Raw genomic sequence first — 19,325 nt, 5'->3', positions numbered from 1 at the left:
TAAAGATTTTTTTCAAAGCTAATTCATCTCTACCTCTTCTGTGTATGTGTGTGACTGTACCAGGTAGTACAGCTGGATGTGAGAGACAACATGGTGAAACTTAATGATGGCTCTCAAATAACCTATGAAAAGTGCTTGATTGCAACAGGTGAGCATTTCTGGAGATGGCTTTCTTCCCTGATACAGCTCATTCAAGTTTTAGAGTCCAGCCTTCTCTGTAGAAGGCATTACTACTTCGTCTTAAGAAAACTGAAACCCAGACTCTCCAAAGTGGGTGTCTCCTCTCAGTGCAAAACCTGGCTAAGTCTGGGCATCCTGGATCACCAGCCCTTCTGGATTATCCTTGCTGTTCCTCCCAGTAAAGGCTTGAAGAAGTTGCCCTTTTTTGTCTCCCTGCTTAGCCTTCATCCTGTGCCCTGTGCCCTGAAAGTGATATAGCCTCGTGGCTTCATTGCCAGTTCCAATCAGAAATCAAGAGAGGAGACTGAAGCAGTTGATTAAACCCATGTAACTGTGCTAACTGGTGAATCCTCATGAGAAACTAGAAGAGAACATGGAAGCCAAAAGTGAGGCCTATTGGCCAGCTAGGGGGAGGGTAGGCCTCTCTAGGAGAGACTCTCAAATCTTGCTTCTCCAAAGAAATAGGTAAAAAAAAAAAAAAAAAAAAGCCTGCTGTGAGGTGAGGTAGAAGGAAAACAAAGCCATGTATTCTACTGTTGCTGCTGTGGCACCAGCAGGGAGCACACACACTCTGCAGCCTAAGTGAAGAGAGCTCCACTTATAGGGGGATGTTTGGACCAGCTCCTGCTTGTTAGACTAAAGGATTTTCCTCCTCTTGTTTCTAGGAGGCACTCCAAGAAGTCTGTCTGCCATTGATAGGGCTGGGGCAGAGGTGAAGAGCAGAACAACACTTTTCAGAAAGGTAATTGTCTGCTTTAGTGTTTTCTTTGTGTTCTTGAAGAGGTAGTATAATCTTGTGGTCCCCAAGTACCCACCTGGGAATTGGGAGATCCAAGTTCTATTTGTGGCTCTTCTTCAGACTCATTATCTGGCCTTGAGCAAGTCACTTCCTCTCCCTATACCTCAAATACCTCACTCAAGAGTTTTAAGCTCCTAGGAGAAAAATACATGTAGTGTTTTTATTGCTTGCTATAATTCCTTTATGATTGCCCTTCCACAGTTGTTTTTTCCTGATGCATTTTATTCATTGGAACCCCTTATAGCCTCTTGGCATTTTTCACTGCAAGTGCTGTGTGGAGACTTTGGGGAGAAAAGTTAAGAGTACCTAGGTAAAAAGGAAGGGGGGTAGTATTTTGCTTCTTAACACTGTGCTTTGCTTATAAAAACTGCTGGAATTTTCCAGCCACTCTTAGGATATTTGATAAGATTCATACTATCCTTTAAGTTTTTAATAGAACAAGGTATATCAACCTCAGCACTCTTGACATTGGGGACTGGATAATTGTGGTGGGGGCTGTCCAGTGCATTGTAGGATGTTAGCAGTATCCCTGGCCTGTACCCACTAGATGCCACCTCCCTGCCCTGAAAACCAAAAATGTCTCTAGATATTGCCCAATGTCCTTCTGGGGAAGAGGGGGCAAAACTGCCACCAGTTGCAAGCCACTACTGATAGAAGGAATGTTACTGTGAAGAAAGACATTTGCATTAATAACATAAGAGGCTATAATTGAGCCACTTTCTACAAGGAGAAGATGTTCCGTGCAAATTACTGTTGTCAAAGATTTAGAGGAGAATATTTCCTGGTATTATTATCCTGTGCCCCTTTGGGAAATTAATGGACTAAACTGGTGTGATCCTGCAGATTGGAGACTTTAGAGCCTTGGAGAAGATTTCACGGGAAGTCAAGTCAATTACGATTATTGGTGGGGGCTTCCTTGGCAGCGAACTGGCCTGTGCTCTTGGCAGAAAAGGTGAGTATTAGGGAGTGACCTTAATTTTCTTTGGTCTTATATCACATATTTTTTAGTGTACTCTCACGAACTCCAGAGTTGTGTCTGCCAGGAGCGGTAGAAAGAGTTTGATTAAGGTTTATATAGTGAAAAGCTAAGCACTGAGATTAGTTCTGGTGAGGGATCCCTTGGTGACCGAAAAGCTGTCTCTGAGCAACTTAACAGCAATGCCTGTCTTTCCTTTCCTCTAGCCTCTATACCAGGACTCCTTAGAAATAAAATATTAAGGAAAGTGAGTTACTAAGATGATAAGGGCAGTGCAGGCTACAGAACTGTATGGATCTTTGAACTACTGCTTCCTATAAAAAGCCAAAAACTTCCTTCAGGCACATGGTGGTTCCCAGCTTGACAGATCTGTGAGTTCCAGTTTGAATGTTTCATGGCAACCAGTTTTCTTAATGTTATTCTTCAGCTATGTGAAATCAGGGCATCTTCTCAGGAGGGTGCTTCCTATACAGAGGTTGCAAAGCACTTTTGTAAGCCTGAGGTGACTGCATGGGTGGAAGTGCGCTGAGTTCACGGTCTATAGCTTAATCTGGGGACAGCAGTTGTGGCATCTGTTGTATTTGCCTTCTGAATGAACTCGAGCACCAAGGCCCTCATGCCCCAGTACCCCACAAGTAGGAGCTCCGACCCGGACTGGGCTCTGCCCTACATTTACTAAGGGCTGCCTGCTGCTCCTTTACTTCTCTTCCTACCTTCCTAAGATTGACTTTGGTTTCCTGCCGTAACTACCTATTTCTTCTTCCCAGCTCAAGCCTTGGGCACAGAAGTGATTCAACTCTTCCCTGAGAAAGGAAATATGGGAAAGATCCTCCCTGAATACCTCAGCAACTGGACCATGGAAAAAGTCAGACGAGGTAGAGAAACTTTTTCCACATGCGGCCACTCTGTTTCCTTTGAGTGTGGCCTAAGGTAAAGTTAGCTTCTCTGGGAACCCCCTTGACATTAGCCCTGTCACCTGGCAGATGAAATGTTTCCACCATTCTCCAATCAGCCAGGTTCATCTGGGTGTTCTGAATCTGATGCACCAAATTTCTAAAAGTGCTGAAAATGAACTGTGGGTATAGGTTCTTGTGGCTCTTGACAGCTGCCTGCATACTGATAACTATTGGTTTTACAGTGGGGGGACCTCTATTCAGCTTCTCTACTTCCCATGAAGGTTATTGAGTCATAGGTTCAGCCTCAGATCTTGTTTGCCTTTACAGAGGGGGTTAAGGTGATGCCCAATGCCATTGTGCAATCAGTGGGAGTCAGCGGTGGCAAGTTACTCATCAAGCTAAAAGACGGCAGGAAGGTAAGGAGGAGAAAGGCAGGCTGCCAGGAGACTTTCCAGCTCTCCCCTCCCCTTTCCTTATTCTTACTCCTTCATTCTACACCAGTAGATTAGTTTTCTTGGCAGCTACCATTAACCTGTCATAATTTTCTGAATTAACCGTCCTTCCATTAAAACAGACTAATGAGAGCCAGAGTAGGTACCTGTGAACCACTTTCCCTTAGCCCCTTCCTTTCTGGATCACAGATTTTGGAGTCTTTGCTAGGGTGACAGATTCCTGGTCAGATGACATGGGGTGTGTGTGTGGGAAGGGGTCGAGGAGGCTTATGACATAGAACTTAAAATTTATTTACCAGAGGTAAGTTAAACCATGATTTTTTAAAGCCCCAATTCTTAATGGTATGATGGCCACTTGTTCTGTCCGTAGGTATAAGTGGAACTATGGTAATTGGCTGGATTATTTCTTTTTGCCTTAGGTAGAAACTGACCACATCGTGGCAGCTGTGGGCCTGGAGCCCAATGTTGAGTTGGCCAAGACTGGTGGGCTGGAAATAGACTCAGATTTTGGTGGCTTCCGGGTAAATGCAGAGCTACAAGCACGCTCTAACATCTGGGTGGTAAGTGTGCTACAGCATGACTGGGCACGATTCATTGTCCCCAGCTTATGAACAAGCCTGCCGTGCATTGACAGCTTAACCAAATAGGGTCAAAGTGTTTGGAGGCTGAGGGGATAGAGAAGAGAAACTTGTGAACTGCTTGGTTTAGACCAGGTATGGCCTCATCTGCAAGCTGGTGGAAGATGAAATGAACAGTGTGCATGCCTGCAGGAGTAAAGCTCTTTCAGTTCTACGTGTTGGCAGCAGCCAGCTGTTGGCACAACCCCTGGTGGGTGCATGCACAGCCTTCAGATGGATCTGCTGTTCTCTTTGCTCAAGCATGAGTCCAGGGGATGGAGGATGAAGTAGTTTTCTAATATGTTCCCTAGAAAGGAAAATTACTCTGTTTCCATTTTCCTTGAGTACTATTTTTAGCTGTTTTTAAAAATCTATTATGACACAAATAAGAGTATAGTGTGTGGGAACCATGAGGTAATTTCCCCATTGCTAGTTACAAGTGTATTGTGTTTGATTATGGACTCTGCAACTCCTCTGCAAGGGCACAGGAGCCTTGGAGGGATTTTTTTTTTCCCCTGCAAAGCTTCCTTTTTTTTTTTAAGATAACATGTACTATAATTTTTAACCTGTTATAAAAGTAATATGTGCTCAATGTAGAAGATACAGGCAAGGAGAAAGAAGGAAAATCACCTGCAGCAAACTATTAATATTTTGGGTATATTTCCTTCCCTTTGTTTTCTTGCACGTTAGGTTTTTTTGTTTGTTTTACACAGTCATGGCAAGGATACTATGTATAAACATTTGTATTCTGCTCTTTTTAACTTAACATCATAAATGTAAGCATTTTCCATGTTGCTTCAGACTCTGTAAACAGTCTAATGACTATATAGTATTCTATTAAGTGGATTTAATAGTTTATTTTGTCATTGCTTACTTGTTGGATTTTTAGGTTGCTTTGGGGGGAGTCTGAATAGCCACAAAGATGAACAAAGGGTTAGAGAGCTCAAATACCACATCCTTCATAAAGCTGGCCCTGTTTACCCCCAGCTGGGGGTTCTCTCCCTTTGTCTGAAACACTTAGCTCGTTTAATCTGTACCTCTCATGTGGCTCATTACTTGTTTACATTGCACTGTAGTTATGAACAATGCTCCAGCTTCCTATACTGGGTCATATACTCCTTGTAGGCAAGGTCCACGTCAGTTTTGTCTCAGCTGCCCGAACAGCATAATGCTTTTGTGTATACTAAGTACTCCATAAATATTTGCCGAATGAATGAACACTAAATGACAGAAAGAAATCTTATCTTGGGCAAGATTTCTAGGTGAGAGGCAGTCATATCTAAAAACCGATTTTCACATACAGAAAAGAGCATTCTGCAAGTCGTGGTTATTAAATATCCTGTCTGCTAAGGACAGAAGGAGAAGAAATAGGTATAAGTAAACTGAAGCATAGAAGATTTAGGTTAGCTTTGTGGAAGCAGAATAGTTATTAAAAAATGGAATCTCAGCTGTTTTTGATAGTGTAGGTATGATTCTGGCCTGTAGATGAAAAACATTAGTTACCATTGCAAGGGTTCTTTGAGCCCCAAAAGTTTGTATTTTGTCTTTAACTTGCTTTTTTATCATGTATTCATGTTGTGTATCTGTTTCCAAAGGCAGGAGATGCTGCATGCTTCTACGACATAAAGTTGGGGAGGAGGCGGGTAGAGCACCACGATCACGCTGTTGTGAGCGGAAGATTGGCTGGAGAAAATATGACCGGAGCTGCTAAGCCATACTGGCATCAGTCAATGTTCTGGTACTAGTGGTGTGCCGTGGGAACTCAGTAGGCTAGAACGCAGTATCACTAGGACCATAGCACAGAGTTATGGTTTGGTTTTGTTGTGGACCAGTTAGCTTCATACAGAGGGGGAAAAATTCCATCTTATGTTCACACATTCTACCCCCAAGTAGCCATCTGGTAAAAAATGTTCTGTTTGGGGCCAGGCATGGTGGCTCATGCCTATAATCCCAGCACTTTGGGAAGCCAAGATAGGAGGATCCCTTGAGGCCAGGAGTTCAAGACCAGCCTGGGCAACATAGCGAGACCCTGTCTCTACAAAAAAATTTAAAAATTAGCCAGGCATGGTGGTGCACACCTGTAGTCCCAGCTACTCGGGAAGCTGAGGCAGGACGATGGCTTAAGGCCAGGAATTTGAGGTTACAGTGAGTTATGATTGTGCCACTGCACTCCAGTCTGGGCAACAGAGCAAAACCCTGTCTCACATAAAATAAAAGTGTTCTGTTTGACGTAAGTTAGACCAGGTAAATGAATGGAGATGGCACCAGCACTTCTGGCAAGATAGAGTTTGAGCTATAGTAGGTGGTACAAAAGTATACTCTTAGGTGTAGACAGCAGTATATTTTAATTTGTTCTTTGCTAGTAACCCTAACAAACCCAACATGCTGGAAGAAAAGCAGCCTATTCATATGTAACCCTTACTATCAGCAGTGCAAAGTCAGGCATACATAGGCAGTTCTTTGGATAAAGGAAGGTTAGCAGTGGCGATTTCTGAGTGCCAAGGCTGGCCCTGTTTGACACACATTCATCTCATGATTTGAAAGATGGAGTACATAAAAACTTCAAAGTTTCAGAAGCCTCTAAGTGGTTTCTGTTGGAGATATTCTCACCTGACGGAATTACATTTTAAGACAGTTCCACACAGTTTTATGAGTGGGCTGCAAAAAAATAACAGACACAGGGTGGGGTACAGTGGCTCACACCTATAATCCGAGCACTTTGGAAGGCTGAGGCAGGAGGACTGCTTGAGGCCAGGAATTCGAGACCAGCTAACATAGTGAAACCCCATCTCTACAGAAAATTTTTAAGAATTAGCTGGGTGTGGTGGTATGTACCTGTAGTCCCAGCTACTCAGGAGATTGAGGCAAGAGGATGGCTTGTGCCCAGGAGTTCGAGGTTGCAGTGACCTATGATGATGCCACTGCACTCCAGCCTGGGCAACATAGCGAGACTCTGTCTCTAAAATAAATGAATGAATGCATGAATACATATATACATACATAATACATACCTAACTAACTGATGGATTTCAGGGTCAACACATGTAAGATAGTGAAGTTAGGAAAAAATAGTCCATAATTGTACAATTATCAGTAAGAGCCTAGAACAGATTCCAAGGAGTCATTGCAGACTATTCCCTGAAGGCACCAGTCCAGTGAGCTACTGCAGCCAAAAAGATAACAAGAGGTAGAGTGCCAGAAACAAAACAGCTAGGGTATCCTAGATTATTACAAAAAAGCATGGTAATAATGTGTCTGTGCCTCAAATGTTCTGTGAAGTTCCTAGCATATTAAGAAAGGTGCAATGATGATAGGGATAGTTTCCAAGAAGAGCAGTTAAAACAAAATGACCAAGTGGATGAAGGTGCCTCTTTATGGAGAGCATTCCAGTCTCAAGAAATGAAGGCCAAGGGGAAATACTGTAGGTCAGTGAAACCATAAAACATCTCAAATTCTGAATTCCTAAGTATGGAACACTCTTTAAAGCTTCAAAAAGGCAGCTTTAAGATGAGTTAAAGGAAGATAGTGAATAGCGAAAGTGGGAAACCTGTCACTTCCCAAATGTGGCATGGGATAAAAGCATGAATAAATTTAAGAAAGTTTAGATCCTTGTATGGATATGAGGTATGGAGAATAGCTTCTTCAGGACAAATAACAGCTGTTTGGTTTAATCCTGCTTTCTCATAATTGTCCCCAGATGCTCTAGCAGTGACAGATTAGTCTGGCATTTCTCTTGTTACACATAGTAAGTTCTTTGGTTGGCATGAGAGTGTAGTGTCATGAAGAATATGTGCTACCATGTCATTCCTTACTGTCCCTTGACAGAACACTCTCTTCTTTTTCCTTCCTTAGGAGTGATTTGGGTCCTGATGTTGGCTATGAAGCTATTGGTCTTGTGGACAGTAGTTTGCCCACAGTCGGTGTTTTTGCAAAAGCAACTGCACAAGACAACCCAAAATCTGCCACGGAGCAGTCAGGTAAGGAAACCCAACCACTTCTCTTGGAAGAGTGTTGAGAAGCAGTGGTCCAAATTCTCCTGAACAAGGGGTTTCTGTACTAACCAGAGGGAGCTGTCAGTGAAAGCCTCTCTTCATGTTGTGCTTTAAAAGAAACCAAACCCAAGTCCTCCCTCTTTAGTGGTCTGAAATCTGGCAAAATCAGGTATCCTGGTCAAAGCATAAACTCAAATATTGTGGGTATCCATCCTAGACAGTAGACAGTGGCTGGCTCAACAACTCTTGTTTAGTTCATCTCTAGTGGATAGGGAGGCCTATCTGATGAAGAAAACAAGAAAACTGGAACTTTTTAGGTTTTGGTTTTGTGTTTTTCTTTCTTCTTTTTTTGTTTGTTTTTGCTTCATGCTAATCTCAAGAACCAGACATGAGAACCTTAACTTAGGACCTGCTATCCTCCATGGGCCCTGGGCAGTGGAGAACTAGGCTGAGTATTTCTTCAGCTGCCTCTAATTCCATTCGTCAGATCTTAATGCCAGGTTTTCTTTAGATGGGAGGCATCTCTCTTGGAATGGACTTCTCTCCCACACACGTCTCTTTCATTAACTCCTAGGCCTTATTCTATGACCTTGGCTCAAGTTATTTAACCTCTGTGTCCTTTTGCCAGAGGTGTTTCTAGGGCAAGTCGCTCTTTAAGAAGGAGAAAGCAAGACATTATATGAATATGTAGGTCCTTTTTCTGTATAATTTGGGCGTATTCCATACTCCTTAATTCTGATCTCTCCTGGTAAGTGGATTCAGGACACTGCTCTGTCCACTGGGCAGTATTATTCGAAGGCTGGTGGTTCTCAGAAGACAAGTCGTACCCTTCCCATGCTGCCTTTTTCCCCCTCCTCCTCTAGGAGGAAACACCTCCACTAGGGTTTTTCCATGTGGAAGTGCCTTCTGCTTTGACTAGTGTCTCTCTAGGAGCACTGTCCAATAGAACTTTCTGCTATGATGGAAATGTTCTCTCTCTAATCTGTCCAGTACATTAGCCACTAGCCACATGTACCTATTGAGCACTTGAAATGTGGTGAGTACAAATGAGGAACTGAATTTTACATTTTACTTAATTTGAAATAATGTTTATTTAAATAGCTCTATGTAGCTAGTGGCTACTGTACTGGACCATGCAGCTCTAGAATGTTTCTCAGAGGACAAGATCAAGTCTTCTGCAGTTTGAAGAAATTCAGATACCAGGAAATATCCACAGCATAAATTCAAATGAGATAGTAAGGGAGGGAAGTTTGGGGTCAGACTCATCCAATGCCAGAAGCTGGCAAAGAAGAACTTTCCTTGGTTTTGTCAGTGCAGAGGGGCTGGAGAGAGCCAGGGCTTACTGAGGGGGCATAGATAAACAAATCATCTAGAAGTAGCTTGAAGCAGGTCTTGAAAGACACTTGCCTTCTAGAATTTCCTAAGCTCATAATTGAAGTTTTGATATTGTATGTTTGTTTTGGGGGCTGGCCACAGGGACTGGTATCCGATCAGAGAGTGAGACAGAATCCGAGGCCTCAGAAATTGCTATTCCTCCCAGCACTCCTGCAGTTCCACAGGCCCCTGTCCAAGGGGAGGACTACGGCAAAGGTGTCATCTTCTACCTCAGGGACAAAGTGGTCGTGGGGATCGTGCTATGGAACATCTTTAACAGAATGCCAATAGCAAGGAAGGTAGGTACTTGTCAGAACTCTCAGAGGGACATGGAAAGTGTGGGTCGGAAAATGCTCCTGTGACTTCATCAGGTGCCCTGAGATGCATTCTCCACCGAGGTCAAATTGTGCCTGAGCAGAACAAAGGTATAGCCTTGGCTCAGGAACATTCTTTTTTACTTAGGACTTGGCTGGGTGGCCTGGGAGTTGACAAGCTGCTCATTTTGGGTTAGTAGAAAGCCTTTCTCACAACTCCCTCCCAGTGTGATGCAGGGACTGGCCCTGGAAGCCCCATTGTGCGGGCCTGGCCTGAGGGCACACGGAGTGAGTTAGGGGCCTATTATTACTCTTGCCCTCAGATCATTAAGGACGGTGAGCAACATGAAGATCTCAATGAAGTAGCCAAACTATTCAATATTCACGAAGACTGAAGCCCCACTGTGGAACAGGCAAGCTCATCACTGTCCCTGATAGCTGGCTGGATGGGTAAAGGAGCATTTTTTATTTGGCAAACTCTGTGCGTATGAGTGTAAATGATCAAGTCCTTTGCGAATATTTTCAACCATGTAGGCAAATTCTTAATGTTCACATCACAAAATAAAATCTGATTCTTCTAAATTAAATTCTGTTCTCTTTCAAAGGGGGCGGATGGGTGAAGGAGAAAAGCTATGCATATTAGAGAGCAAGAAAATTGTAGCAGCTACTAAGAACATAATTTTTCTCAACCATTCCCTACTCCACACTCTAAACTCATTTCCGGAGGAGTGAACTCCTCTCACCCCTCCAGACCTCTCTGCATGCACCTGCTATGGCCTCTGCCCATAATGCTTGACTCCTCTCCTCTTGGGAAGGTCACTATCTTTCTGGAGACTTTCCTGATCCTTCCAAGCCTGATCCTTGTTTCTGTGTCTCCCTGCTAGCCCAATGGCTTCCTGGAAGCAGGAGGCATGGCATGGAGGCCTTGCTCATGGTTATATCTCCAGAGCTTAGCACTGGGTCTGGCTCATAGTAGGTGCTTAATAAATCATTGCTGAATGAGTGAACAAATAAACATATAGGATAGACTCAGTTTTACCTGGAACAACTCCTGTCCCAGAACTAAATTCTACAGGGGACAGAATGATATTAACTGCAAATAGAGGAGTTCAGAGACAGGATGCTTTGCAGCTAAATCTGGAGCCATCTCCTTGAGGGATCGTGATCTCTTAACTCCTCTGCCTGCTGTCCCCTCCCCATACTGTAAATCTGCGTTCTCTTAACTCCTTTTCTCTAAAATATGCTTATAGGCATACCTCCCTTTACAGATGATTTCCTAGGAACACAGTTCAGGGTTTCATAAGTCAACTCGTTTTTGGCATTTTAAATTACTTTTAAAAAATCAAATCTTATTTAAGAGGAAATTTTTACTACTTTCAGAAGTCCTATTATGAACCTTTCTACATGTAAAGAGAAAATTATTACCAGTCTGGATTTTTTTTAAAATACTGGGCTTGATTAAAGGGAGTTGCAGCTTCAACCAAATCCCTTGTGAACACACTAGGAGAACAGGCCAAATCTCCACTGTAAGAATTAGAGGTACTAGAACAGGTTCTTACTATACAGATACAGGTTTAGTAGAATACAATCTGCTGCATGACATATCCAAATCCATATGTAGATCCTCTTAGTGCATCCAGGGCATAAAAAAAATCCCTATGTAGAAAACTCTAGTATCCTATGAAATAGAAGTTATTATACAGCAATAATTGCTGCTTACAAAGATGGGGGTAGCATATTCTGTGATCCTAAAATGTTTCACAAATCATTTTTAAAAGACCAAATTGTGATTTGTCCTGTTTTAGTGTTATGTGCAATTAAGTCTAGCTCTTTGATAGTGATTATCCTTGTATGGTATGTCAGTATAATTCAGTTAATTAAAATTAAATGATCTGTTCATCTAATCAATGTTCATTGAGTGCCTACTGTGAGCCAGGTAGATGCCTGAATAGGAGGATGGATAAAGCATGGCCACTGCTTTTAAGGACCTCCTGGTGTCAGTGAAGAATGCAGACACGTGGGTGCAGAAGTATAATACAGTGAGCTATGTCCATAGAAGGACACACAAAGTACTGTGGACATGCCAAGAATGGGGAGATCAACCAGAGCAGCCATTCTTAGTCAACTATTGCTGCTAGGTCACTGCCCAAAGCACCACTTGGTCCATGTTTCCTCCCTAAGAATGTACCGTGACTCCCTGTCACCAACCACGTTAAATCCAAAGTCTTCCACAACAGTCTGTGATCACAGCCCACTCTGCCTGTCCGGTCCCCTTTCCTGTGACTTTTAATGCACACACATGCACACACATCTGGTTTATTGCCACCTTTAAACTTGTGTTCATGCTCTTCACATCTGGAACACCATCTCTCCTCCCTTTCACCTATCCAAATCCTGCTTCATTTTTCAAGGCCCATATCAAGTCCTATCTTGGTGGCATGGTACCAGTAAGACTAGTGCCCATGCACAATTCTCATCTCCAAACTCCAACTGAACTTACCAGGGATTGTAAGCTATCCCAGAGCAGAGACCGTGTTTTTGTCCTCAGGATAGGACCCACGTGCCATGCCCCAAAAAAACCCTGATGAAGTGCTGAGCCATTGATTGATTGGTTGAATAATGCTAGGCAACAGGGCTGACTGTAAAAATGAGCCTCTGTCTTGTAGCCTCTGATATCCGTAATTCATGTTCAGACCCTCATCACCCACTGCCACAACTTGCCACTTAACCCAGGACACGTTTAATCTGCCATAGCCCCCAAGGATCACAGGGTCTGATTTCTGACTCCATAGACGAGCAGTGCCAGTTGAGGTTTGGCCCTTGGTAGCTGGTCTGTGATTAGCTGGGCCCCACCACAGTGCAGTACAGGGTTAGTCAGGCCCTGGGCAGAAGAGTCAGGCTTTGCCAAAGTAGCAAGTGTCTGGAGCCCACCCACTTGACCTCAGCCCCACTCTGCTTTGCCATTTTACAAATGATATCAGATGGTCCCTGGCACCATTTAGTGATGGTCCTAGACTTTGCCTGGCTACCTATAAGGCACAGCAGGAGATGTCCCAGTATTTTAAAGCTGGAGAAATGGAACTGAGGGAAGAAAATTTTATTGGAAAGGGGTTAAATTAAGCCTCAGTAAAGGATGAGATCAACATTTACGATTTTTTTTGTTCTAATCAACAGGGCCTGTTTTGGAGACAAGAGGCTTAAAACAGAAAGGGATGGGGGTGGGCATCCACGGTGACCTACTGCAGGCTGCTTCCTTGAAGGAAAATCAGCAGCTTCTCAAGAGACCCATTTATACAAAGGAACTCTCCCCTCCCTTCCACCACTACCCCTTCCCTTTCCCGCTCCTCTCAAGATTGGCTGCTGCGATATCCCGTCTGTACGTCCTTCCCTGACTCCACCTAAAGCTGGGCACCCCTGCTGCCCTGGAGATTGTTGGGAGTCGATCCCAGTGCCTTGCTTTCTGGGCAGAGGGGAAGTCCTGCTGGGCCCAGAGGTGAAGTAGGACTGCCTCTGGCCTCTTTCCCATCTTATCAGGGAATTTCTGGCGGGCACAGACACACACAGCCCAAGCCAGTGATGACGTCCCCCTGCCTGGCTGGTTCTACAGATGGGTGTGACTAGGTCAGAGTACAGGGAGGGTCTAAATATTTAGACACTGGACTGCCAAGCCCTTGTTGGAAACCAGGGATCATCTCAAAATGAACATTTGGAGAAAGAAAAGCAGCCCCTGACATCCCAAAGCTGGCCTGGTACTGTTGGCAAGGCCTTGGTGTGGCTACCAACTGGCCTAGCACTCACAGCTATGTCTGGGTGTTCTGTTGAACATAGATTCACAGGACATCAGCATCATGCAAGGCCACTGTGTCACCATGGTGAGTTGAGACAAAAACAAGACTACTCCATAATCATGTGAACATGGACAAAAGCATGAACACTGCCCAAACCTCACAAATAACCAAACACCCCCCCATCCTGGCTAGTCTGAGTGACTGCTCTTCCTTACTAATCACAGCTTTTGCCTTGCTGTAGTCCGCCCTCCTATTGGATAAGATTTATTTAATAAGGTACCCAATCCAATCATAGAATTACCCCTGCTTTCTGGCAGTGTCCAATCCAGAGTAAAGCCTGGCTTCCTTAAACCCTCCCCCAAGTCCCCCAACCTAACTAGAATCCTATAACAAGTCCTTTCTAGAACCCTCTTCCTGAGATACCCCATGGTTCCCCACAGGGTACCTTCTCCTTTGCTGCAATAAGCAATAAACCCAACTTGTTCAATCACAAAAGTGTTCCTGGTGGTCTTTGGCTGAAGGGCATTGACAATTTGGACAAAAATAACCCATATCTCTTCTGGAGGTCCATTACCAAGCAGAGACAACAGTGAATGTTACCTGATCCTGTCTGTACCTTCCTTCAGACCTTCCTGCAGACCTTACCTGGTCCCAGTGGAGCTTCTGAGGTCTGTGTCTCAGTTAGGGAAGGCCCAGGAGTTGTTTCATGTCAGCAGACAGAGGTACCCAGCTTCCCAGGCAGGTTCCCACCTAGAATGTCTTGGCATTTACAACACAGTGCAACACAGAGATGTTTCTCAGGGAGCACCTAACATGGGTATTGAATTTATAAGTATATACACACATACCTGAATGTATTAATTTACATAACATTTTCTACTAAACTTTCTGAGCAACTACTGCATGCCATGGTACTGTGGTAAGCCCTGGAGACAGGAGGATGAGTACTATATAGTCCCTTCAATGGCTTTATAACCTAGTGGTAGCCACAGACAAGTCAAGAGGGACTCTCAGCACAACCTAAGTGCTGGGAGTACAATGTGTGAGTTTTGATTGGAACTTCCTTGCTTCTCCGGTTGTGTTATTGTCCTGCTTCTATCTAATCTAGGCTTTTCTCTCACTGACCAAACCATGGTCCTCCCCCCATTCAGTGGTTGTATCTTCTCTGTCATTACTAGGAACAAAACAGAGAGAGTGTGATGCTTAATGGACGATGGAGCTGGCATTCCTTTTGCCCAGAGATTACACATCTCCCTTTTCACTCTTCCTCAGGACTTTCATTCTCCCTCTTTACTCTCAGAGTTTCTGCGGTCTTCCCCTCTTGTTTTCCTTTTCCCTGTGTTTCTTCCTCAGGTTCCAGGAGGTGCTCCCTGCTCACATTTTTCCTCCCAAAGCAGTGGAGCACAGTGGAAAGAACACTCTTCTGAGTTTCAGTCTCAGTTCTGCCGCTCACTACCCGGATGGCCTTGGGTGGCTACTTTTCTAGGTCTCAGCTTCCTCATCCATCAAATACGGGGAATAGACTAGATAATCTTTCCACATTCAGCCTTAACCTGCTGTGTATGGAACAGTCTCTTGGTGCTTGCGCAGGACTTTCTTCATTTGTCCATGGCCTTGCTTGCGGTTTATCTCTAAGGTCTAGAGCAGATGCTAATGGAATCCAAAGCCCTTGGTGACCATCTTCCCACCATGCCTCTGCTGTCCCTTTGGCCAACTAGATTTACAGGTTTTTGGGGGGTTTTCTGTTTGCTTTTGTTTTGTTGTTTTTGTTTTGGATTTATGGCTTAGGATTCTTCCTTGACCTAACGAGTTACATCTGGACCTAGGACCCCTAGAAACTGCACCTTGCCTTATTTCCTCACCATAGAAAGTTTGACAGCTTCAAAACTGGGCTCCGTGAAACATGGCATCCTTCATCCCCTAAGCTAAAGTTTGGCTTCGAACCCAGAATCTCCCCCAGGAAAGCTTAACAGTGGGACTATTCTCAGCCATGATCCTAGCACATACATTCCTACCCAGCCATTTAATAGCTCCCAATCCCCAACAAACACCCTGCAGAGCTGGCGGGCGGACAGCCACCATAACCCAGGGCAGCTCTCAACTTGATGCCAAGATAGAAGCTCAGAAAACCTCCTCATGCTGTATAAACCCCAAGCCCCAAGACCAGCCCTTACACCCTCCTTGTTCTTAGTCCATGGCCATTTCCACATTGACCATGGCCTTGGCAGAGCTGTGCCCTGAAATGCAGTGACACGTGAGCCAGGAAGTTTGCAAACTTTAGCACCCAGCTCTTACCATACAAAAGGAAATTGCACATAGGGAAAAAATGACAATCCAGTACCATGATTTGCTGGGTGGCAAAGGATGTGTAAGGACCATGATCCTCTGGAAGGAAAGGAGAGCTTTAGGTGTTTCGGAGGCTAGCACAGCTCCTCCAGCTTGAAGCCTTCCCTGGCCTGGGCCTGAGGCCCTCAGCCACTTTATTGAAACTAATATTCTAAGTAACCCAGCGGAGGGGTGATGAGACAAGCCAATCCACTCATCCTCCCACTGTCCTCAAACTAGTGGCACAAGGGCGTGGAGTGAAAACTGGGAATCCTTGGCCTCAAAGTCACCACCCTCCAACTTGAACTGGTCCACAACCAAGTTCCAGGACGAGGGGTCACAGCGACCTCTCAAGTAATCAGTATGATTTAATGCTGGGGTCCAGGACAGATAAAGGCTCTGGGCACTTCACATTTGTGCCTTTGGTGGCACAAGCCGTTCCAAGTCCCGCCTGAAGCAAACCTGCGTGCTCCCCTGTTCATTGAAACAGGAAGTTCCATAAAGAGACCTCAGCTCCTGGTAAACTCCCCAGGCAGTTCACCTGAGGAGGGAAGAGGATCCCCAGAGGCCCTCCCTTCCACATGCTCCCTGGATGAGGTGGCTAATTACAAAGGATACCTTAGTGAGAGCTTTGCGCAATGTTGCAAACCTGCAGTTCCCTCCTGGGCATTCTCTGTGCGCCCCAGAATGGCACAGGTGGCCAGGTTGGACAGAAGCTCCGAGGTCTCCGCGGGGGCTCTTGCCCTCCACTTCCCTCCCGGGGCCCCACCGAATCCTTCCCTGGGAGCCCAGAGCTTCCCTAGTTCGCCTGAAGGGACGGGAGGAAGGGGGAGGAGCGGGAGCAGGAAAGAAGGGATCGAGAGGAAGTTTCAAGGGGTGTGCCGGGGAGCAGGGAGGGTTCTCATTCTCATGAGTCAGCGGATCGGGCACAGTGTGACTTCACTGCTTCCCGAGAAGAGGCGCCGGGGGCAGGAGGCCGCTCAGAGTGCAGCAGCAGGAGTGGGAGGTCGGAGCACCGGCTGCCTGCGCCGCGCAGGGACAGGGCTCGGGGCTGGGGCGGCGAGGGGAGGCAGCGCGCCAGCCGGCAAAGCTCCGGGCAGAGGAGCCGACCTCTCCTCCTCCTGCTCCTCTCAGGACCTCAGTTCCCGCCGCAGCCCGAGACGCCGCGTGCTTCCGCCTGTAGGTGGCGCTGTAGAGGCGCCCTGGCGCCGCGCAAGCGGGGCGAGGGCGCTGAGCCCGCCGGAATCCGGGTTTGAAGGCACGCGAGCGGAGAAAGGGGGTGGCCAGGGAAAGGCGAGGCGGGTCGCCGCAGCCCCCGCTGCCCCTTGGGCAGGTCCCCGCACTCGAGAGAAGGCCGCGCTCCCACCCGAGTGGCGGGAGAGCAGTCCTGCGGCTCGAGCGCCCGGGGCCGGGGGCGGGCTCGTGCGCGCTTCTTCCAAGTCTCTCGGGCCGCCCCCCAGGCCCCGCAGAGCTCGGGCGGCTCTTCACTTCAGCAAAGGGATTGCGGTTTCGGGGCTGTCTTTGCTCTCCTGGGATGGCTCTCTTGACCCGGGGGCAGTAGAATGGAAACTTTGAGTCGCGTCTCGGGCGTCGGCGGTGGGTTTCCCTGAACAGCGGACTCTCTAGCTCGGCTCCCTTGAGACCGAGAATGCAGCTTCAGCACGGGGATACAGACTGTGGCCAGGGCTCGGCCTGGATGAGGGCTAGAGGCCCAGCCTGAGTCACGGTTAGGGGTTCTGGGCTTGTCAATCCGGTCTTCTGCAGCTATGTAAGAAAAAAAGTTAAGAGGCTCATCTGGGGCTCAAACCTGCAACCTTGGTCTTCGTAGCTAGAGCTTTGTGTCCTAACTCCTTGCAGGCCCTGAGCTCTAAAAGACATGATGCTGCGTTGGACCTCTGCATGGCGGTTCATGGTTATGTGTGGTTTAGTTAACGTATTGAAAATATCAGGGCACAAAAATAACCTGTGGCTAGACACCTTTGAGCTGGGAGGGGGAGTTTTGGGGGGCTCCAACCTCACCATTTCCAGAGGCTGGAGTGGCCCCTTCTGTGATACTATTTTACATATAAAATACATGCGAAGAGCGTGTCCCCCTTTTCTGTGCCAAAAAATAAAAGCTGCACCCTGTACTAGCGCTCTGGGTGCCTCTTCTCCCCTTTGGGTCCATCCGGCTCTCCTGCTTTCAGGGTGTCTAATGCCATCTGAGAAAGTTATCTAAAGAGTTTCCATAAAGAAGAAGAAAGGGGGGGGGGAACCCAAAGGATCCTAAGCGTTCCCAGGTTTCACTGTGTGCCAGGAGAAATACCGTCTGTCTCCTGCCCAGACCTCAGAGCCCGGGCCTCCTTCCTACAGGGCGGTGCCCAGCTATTCCTGGAAACCCCCTCCTTTCTACCAGCCCCCTCCCCAAGGTGTCTCCTCCCAAAGCACGACTGAGGAAAAGGATCAAATTGGCACAGCTTGACGTCCCCCAACCCCCTCTTTCTGTCCCCAATCTGACCCGCAGTCGTCAGCCTGCACCCTCCCTTGATGCCATCTCGGTGGCTTCTTCTCCCAGAGCAGGGCCTGCGCTGTGAGCTCTGCCTCCAGCCTGGCCCTGTGCCCCACTAGGTGACCCAGAGAGGATCTGATATACTAATTTGTGTTAATGTGATAATGGGTGCTAATGGGGTCACGTGCTAACCACAGCCGAGTTCTAGCCTAGCGTCACTGCCTCAGCCCCAAGTCCAGGCTGCAGGGATGGGAATTTCAGGCTGACTAATCTCCACAGCCGGCTGGAGGGGGCGGGGTAGTGGGAGGAACCGAAGCCCCGGGACCATCCCAGGGTGCTGGTGCCTTTGAGCTGCTGCTGCCTCGGTTTCAGTTTCATCCTTGGCTGACATGTTCCTCCGACGAGTGGAATTGCTTTGGTTTCCCTCCAGCCCCTCTCCCCTCCTCTGCTAGCCTCCCTCGGTCAGCCCTTCACTTTGTGAGGGGAGAGATGGGAAGATAATTTGGCAGTGGTGAGGAAAAAATGTACACGTAGACACCCTCAGACTCACAGGCTCATACTGCAGACACATACATGCACGCGCCCCCCGCAGACACACTCGCAGGCACGAGGGGACCTGACACATCCAAGACTCAAGCCCCCCAACACACACACACACACACACACACACACACACACACACACACGGACCATGGTTACACCCTCACTCACATGTGTTTGACCCACATAGACACACGCACATAGGCAGGCAAGGCCCAAACAGAGACCATCTCACACACAGACCCACACACACACGCACACTCTCACACACACGGGCCAGCAGCAGCAGCCGAGTTGGATGGCTTCCTCAAAAGAGGGCTGGAAAGTTTGTTTGCTGCCAGCGAAGGGGCCTAGACATTCTGTGAAATGACTCATACTGCACCTTTATAGACATTAAATGTTGCATTTTTCTACATTCGACAACAACAACAACCACCCTCCAGTCCTGCCGTGGGGGCAGGGTGGGGAAACTGAGGAGTGGCTGCATTCCCCTCGGGCCTGTGCTATGCCTCTGTGGCAAAACCTCCATGTGTTGACATCCTCGTCCATCTGCACAGCGCTGTGGGAAGATTAGCCCAGGCCAG

The 19,325-nt window shown here is 46.7% G+C and overlaps 1 protein-coding gene across 2 annotated transcripts in view; it reads left to right on the top strand.

Moving 5' to 3' along the window:
• AIFM1 (apoptosis-inducing factor, mitochondrion-associated, 1) overlaps positions 1–13,841 on the top strand; it is a 34,241-nt gene extending 20,400 nt beyond the window's left edge. Inside the window, exons 7-17 of one of the 2 annotated variants that reach the window (XR_001137849.1) lie at positions 64–148; positions 846–922; positions 1,823–1,931; positions 2,723–2,830; positions 3,179–3,267; positions 3,723–3,863; positions 5,516–5,658; positions 7,773–7,897; positions 9,389–9,585; positions 9,924–10,050; positions 12,775–13,841. Coding sequence is in view for 1 of the 2 variants with exons in the window: in XM_012653399.1 (XP_012508853.1) it covers positions 64–148; positions 846–922; positions 1,823–1,931; positions 2,723–2,830; positions 3,179–3,267; positions 3,723–3,863; positions 5,516–5,658; positions 7,773–7,897; positions 9,389–9,585; positions 9,924–9,995 (1,146 nt within the window). In the remaining variant the exon portion in view is untranslated. Of the gene's footprint in view, positions 1–63; positions 149–845; positions 923–1,822; positions 1,932–2,722; positions 2,831–3,178; positions 3,268–3,722; positions 3,864–5,515; positions 5,659–7,772; positions 7,898–9,388; positions 9,586–9,923; positions 10,188–12,774 lie in introns of those variants that run through there. The other variant, XM_012653399.1, reaches the window with a different exon arrangement.
• Positions 13,842–19,325: the final 5,484 nt, after the last annotated feature.

Source organism: Propithecus coquereli, unplaced genomic scaffold, assembly GCF_000956105.1.
Source record: "Propithecus coquereli isolate 6110/MARCELLA unplaced genomic scaffold, Pcoq_1.0 Scaffold42, whole genome shotgun sequence".
NCBI lineage: Eukaryota > Metazoa > Chordata > Mammalia > Primates > Indriidae > Propithecus > Propithecus coquereli.
The sequence above is the reverse complement of the archived record's forward strand: the minus strand, read 5'-3'. Positions and strand labels throughout refer to the sequence as shown.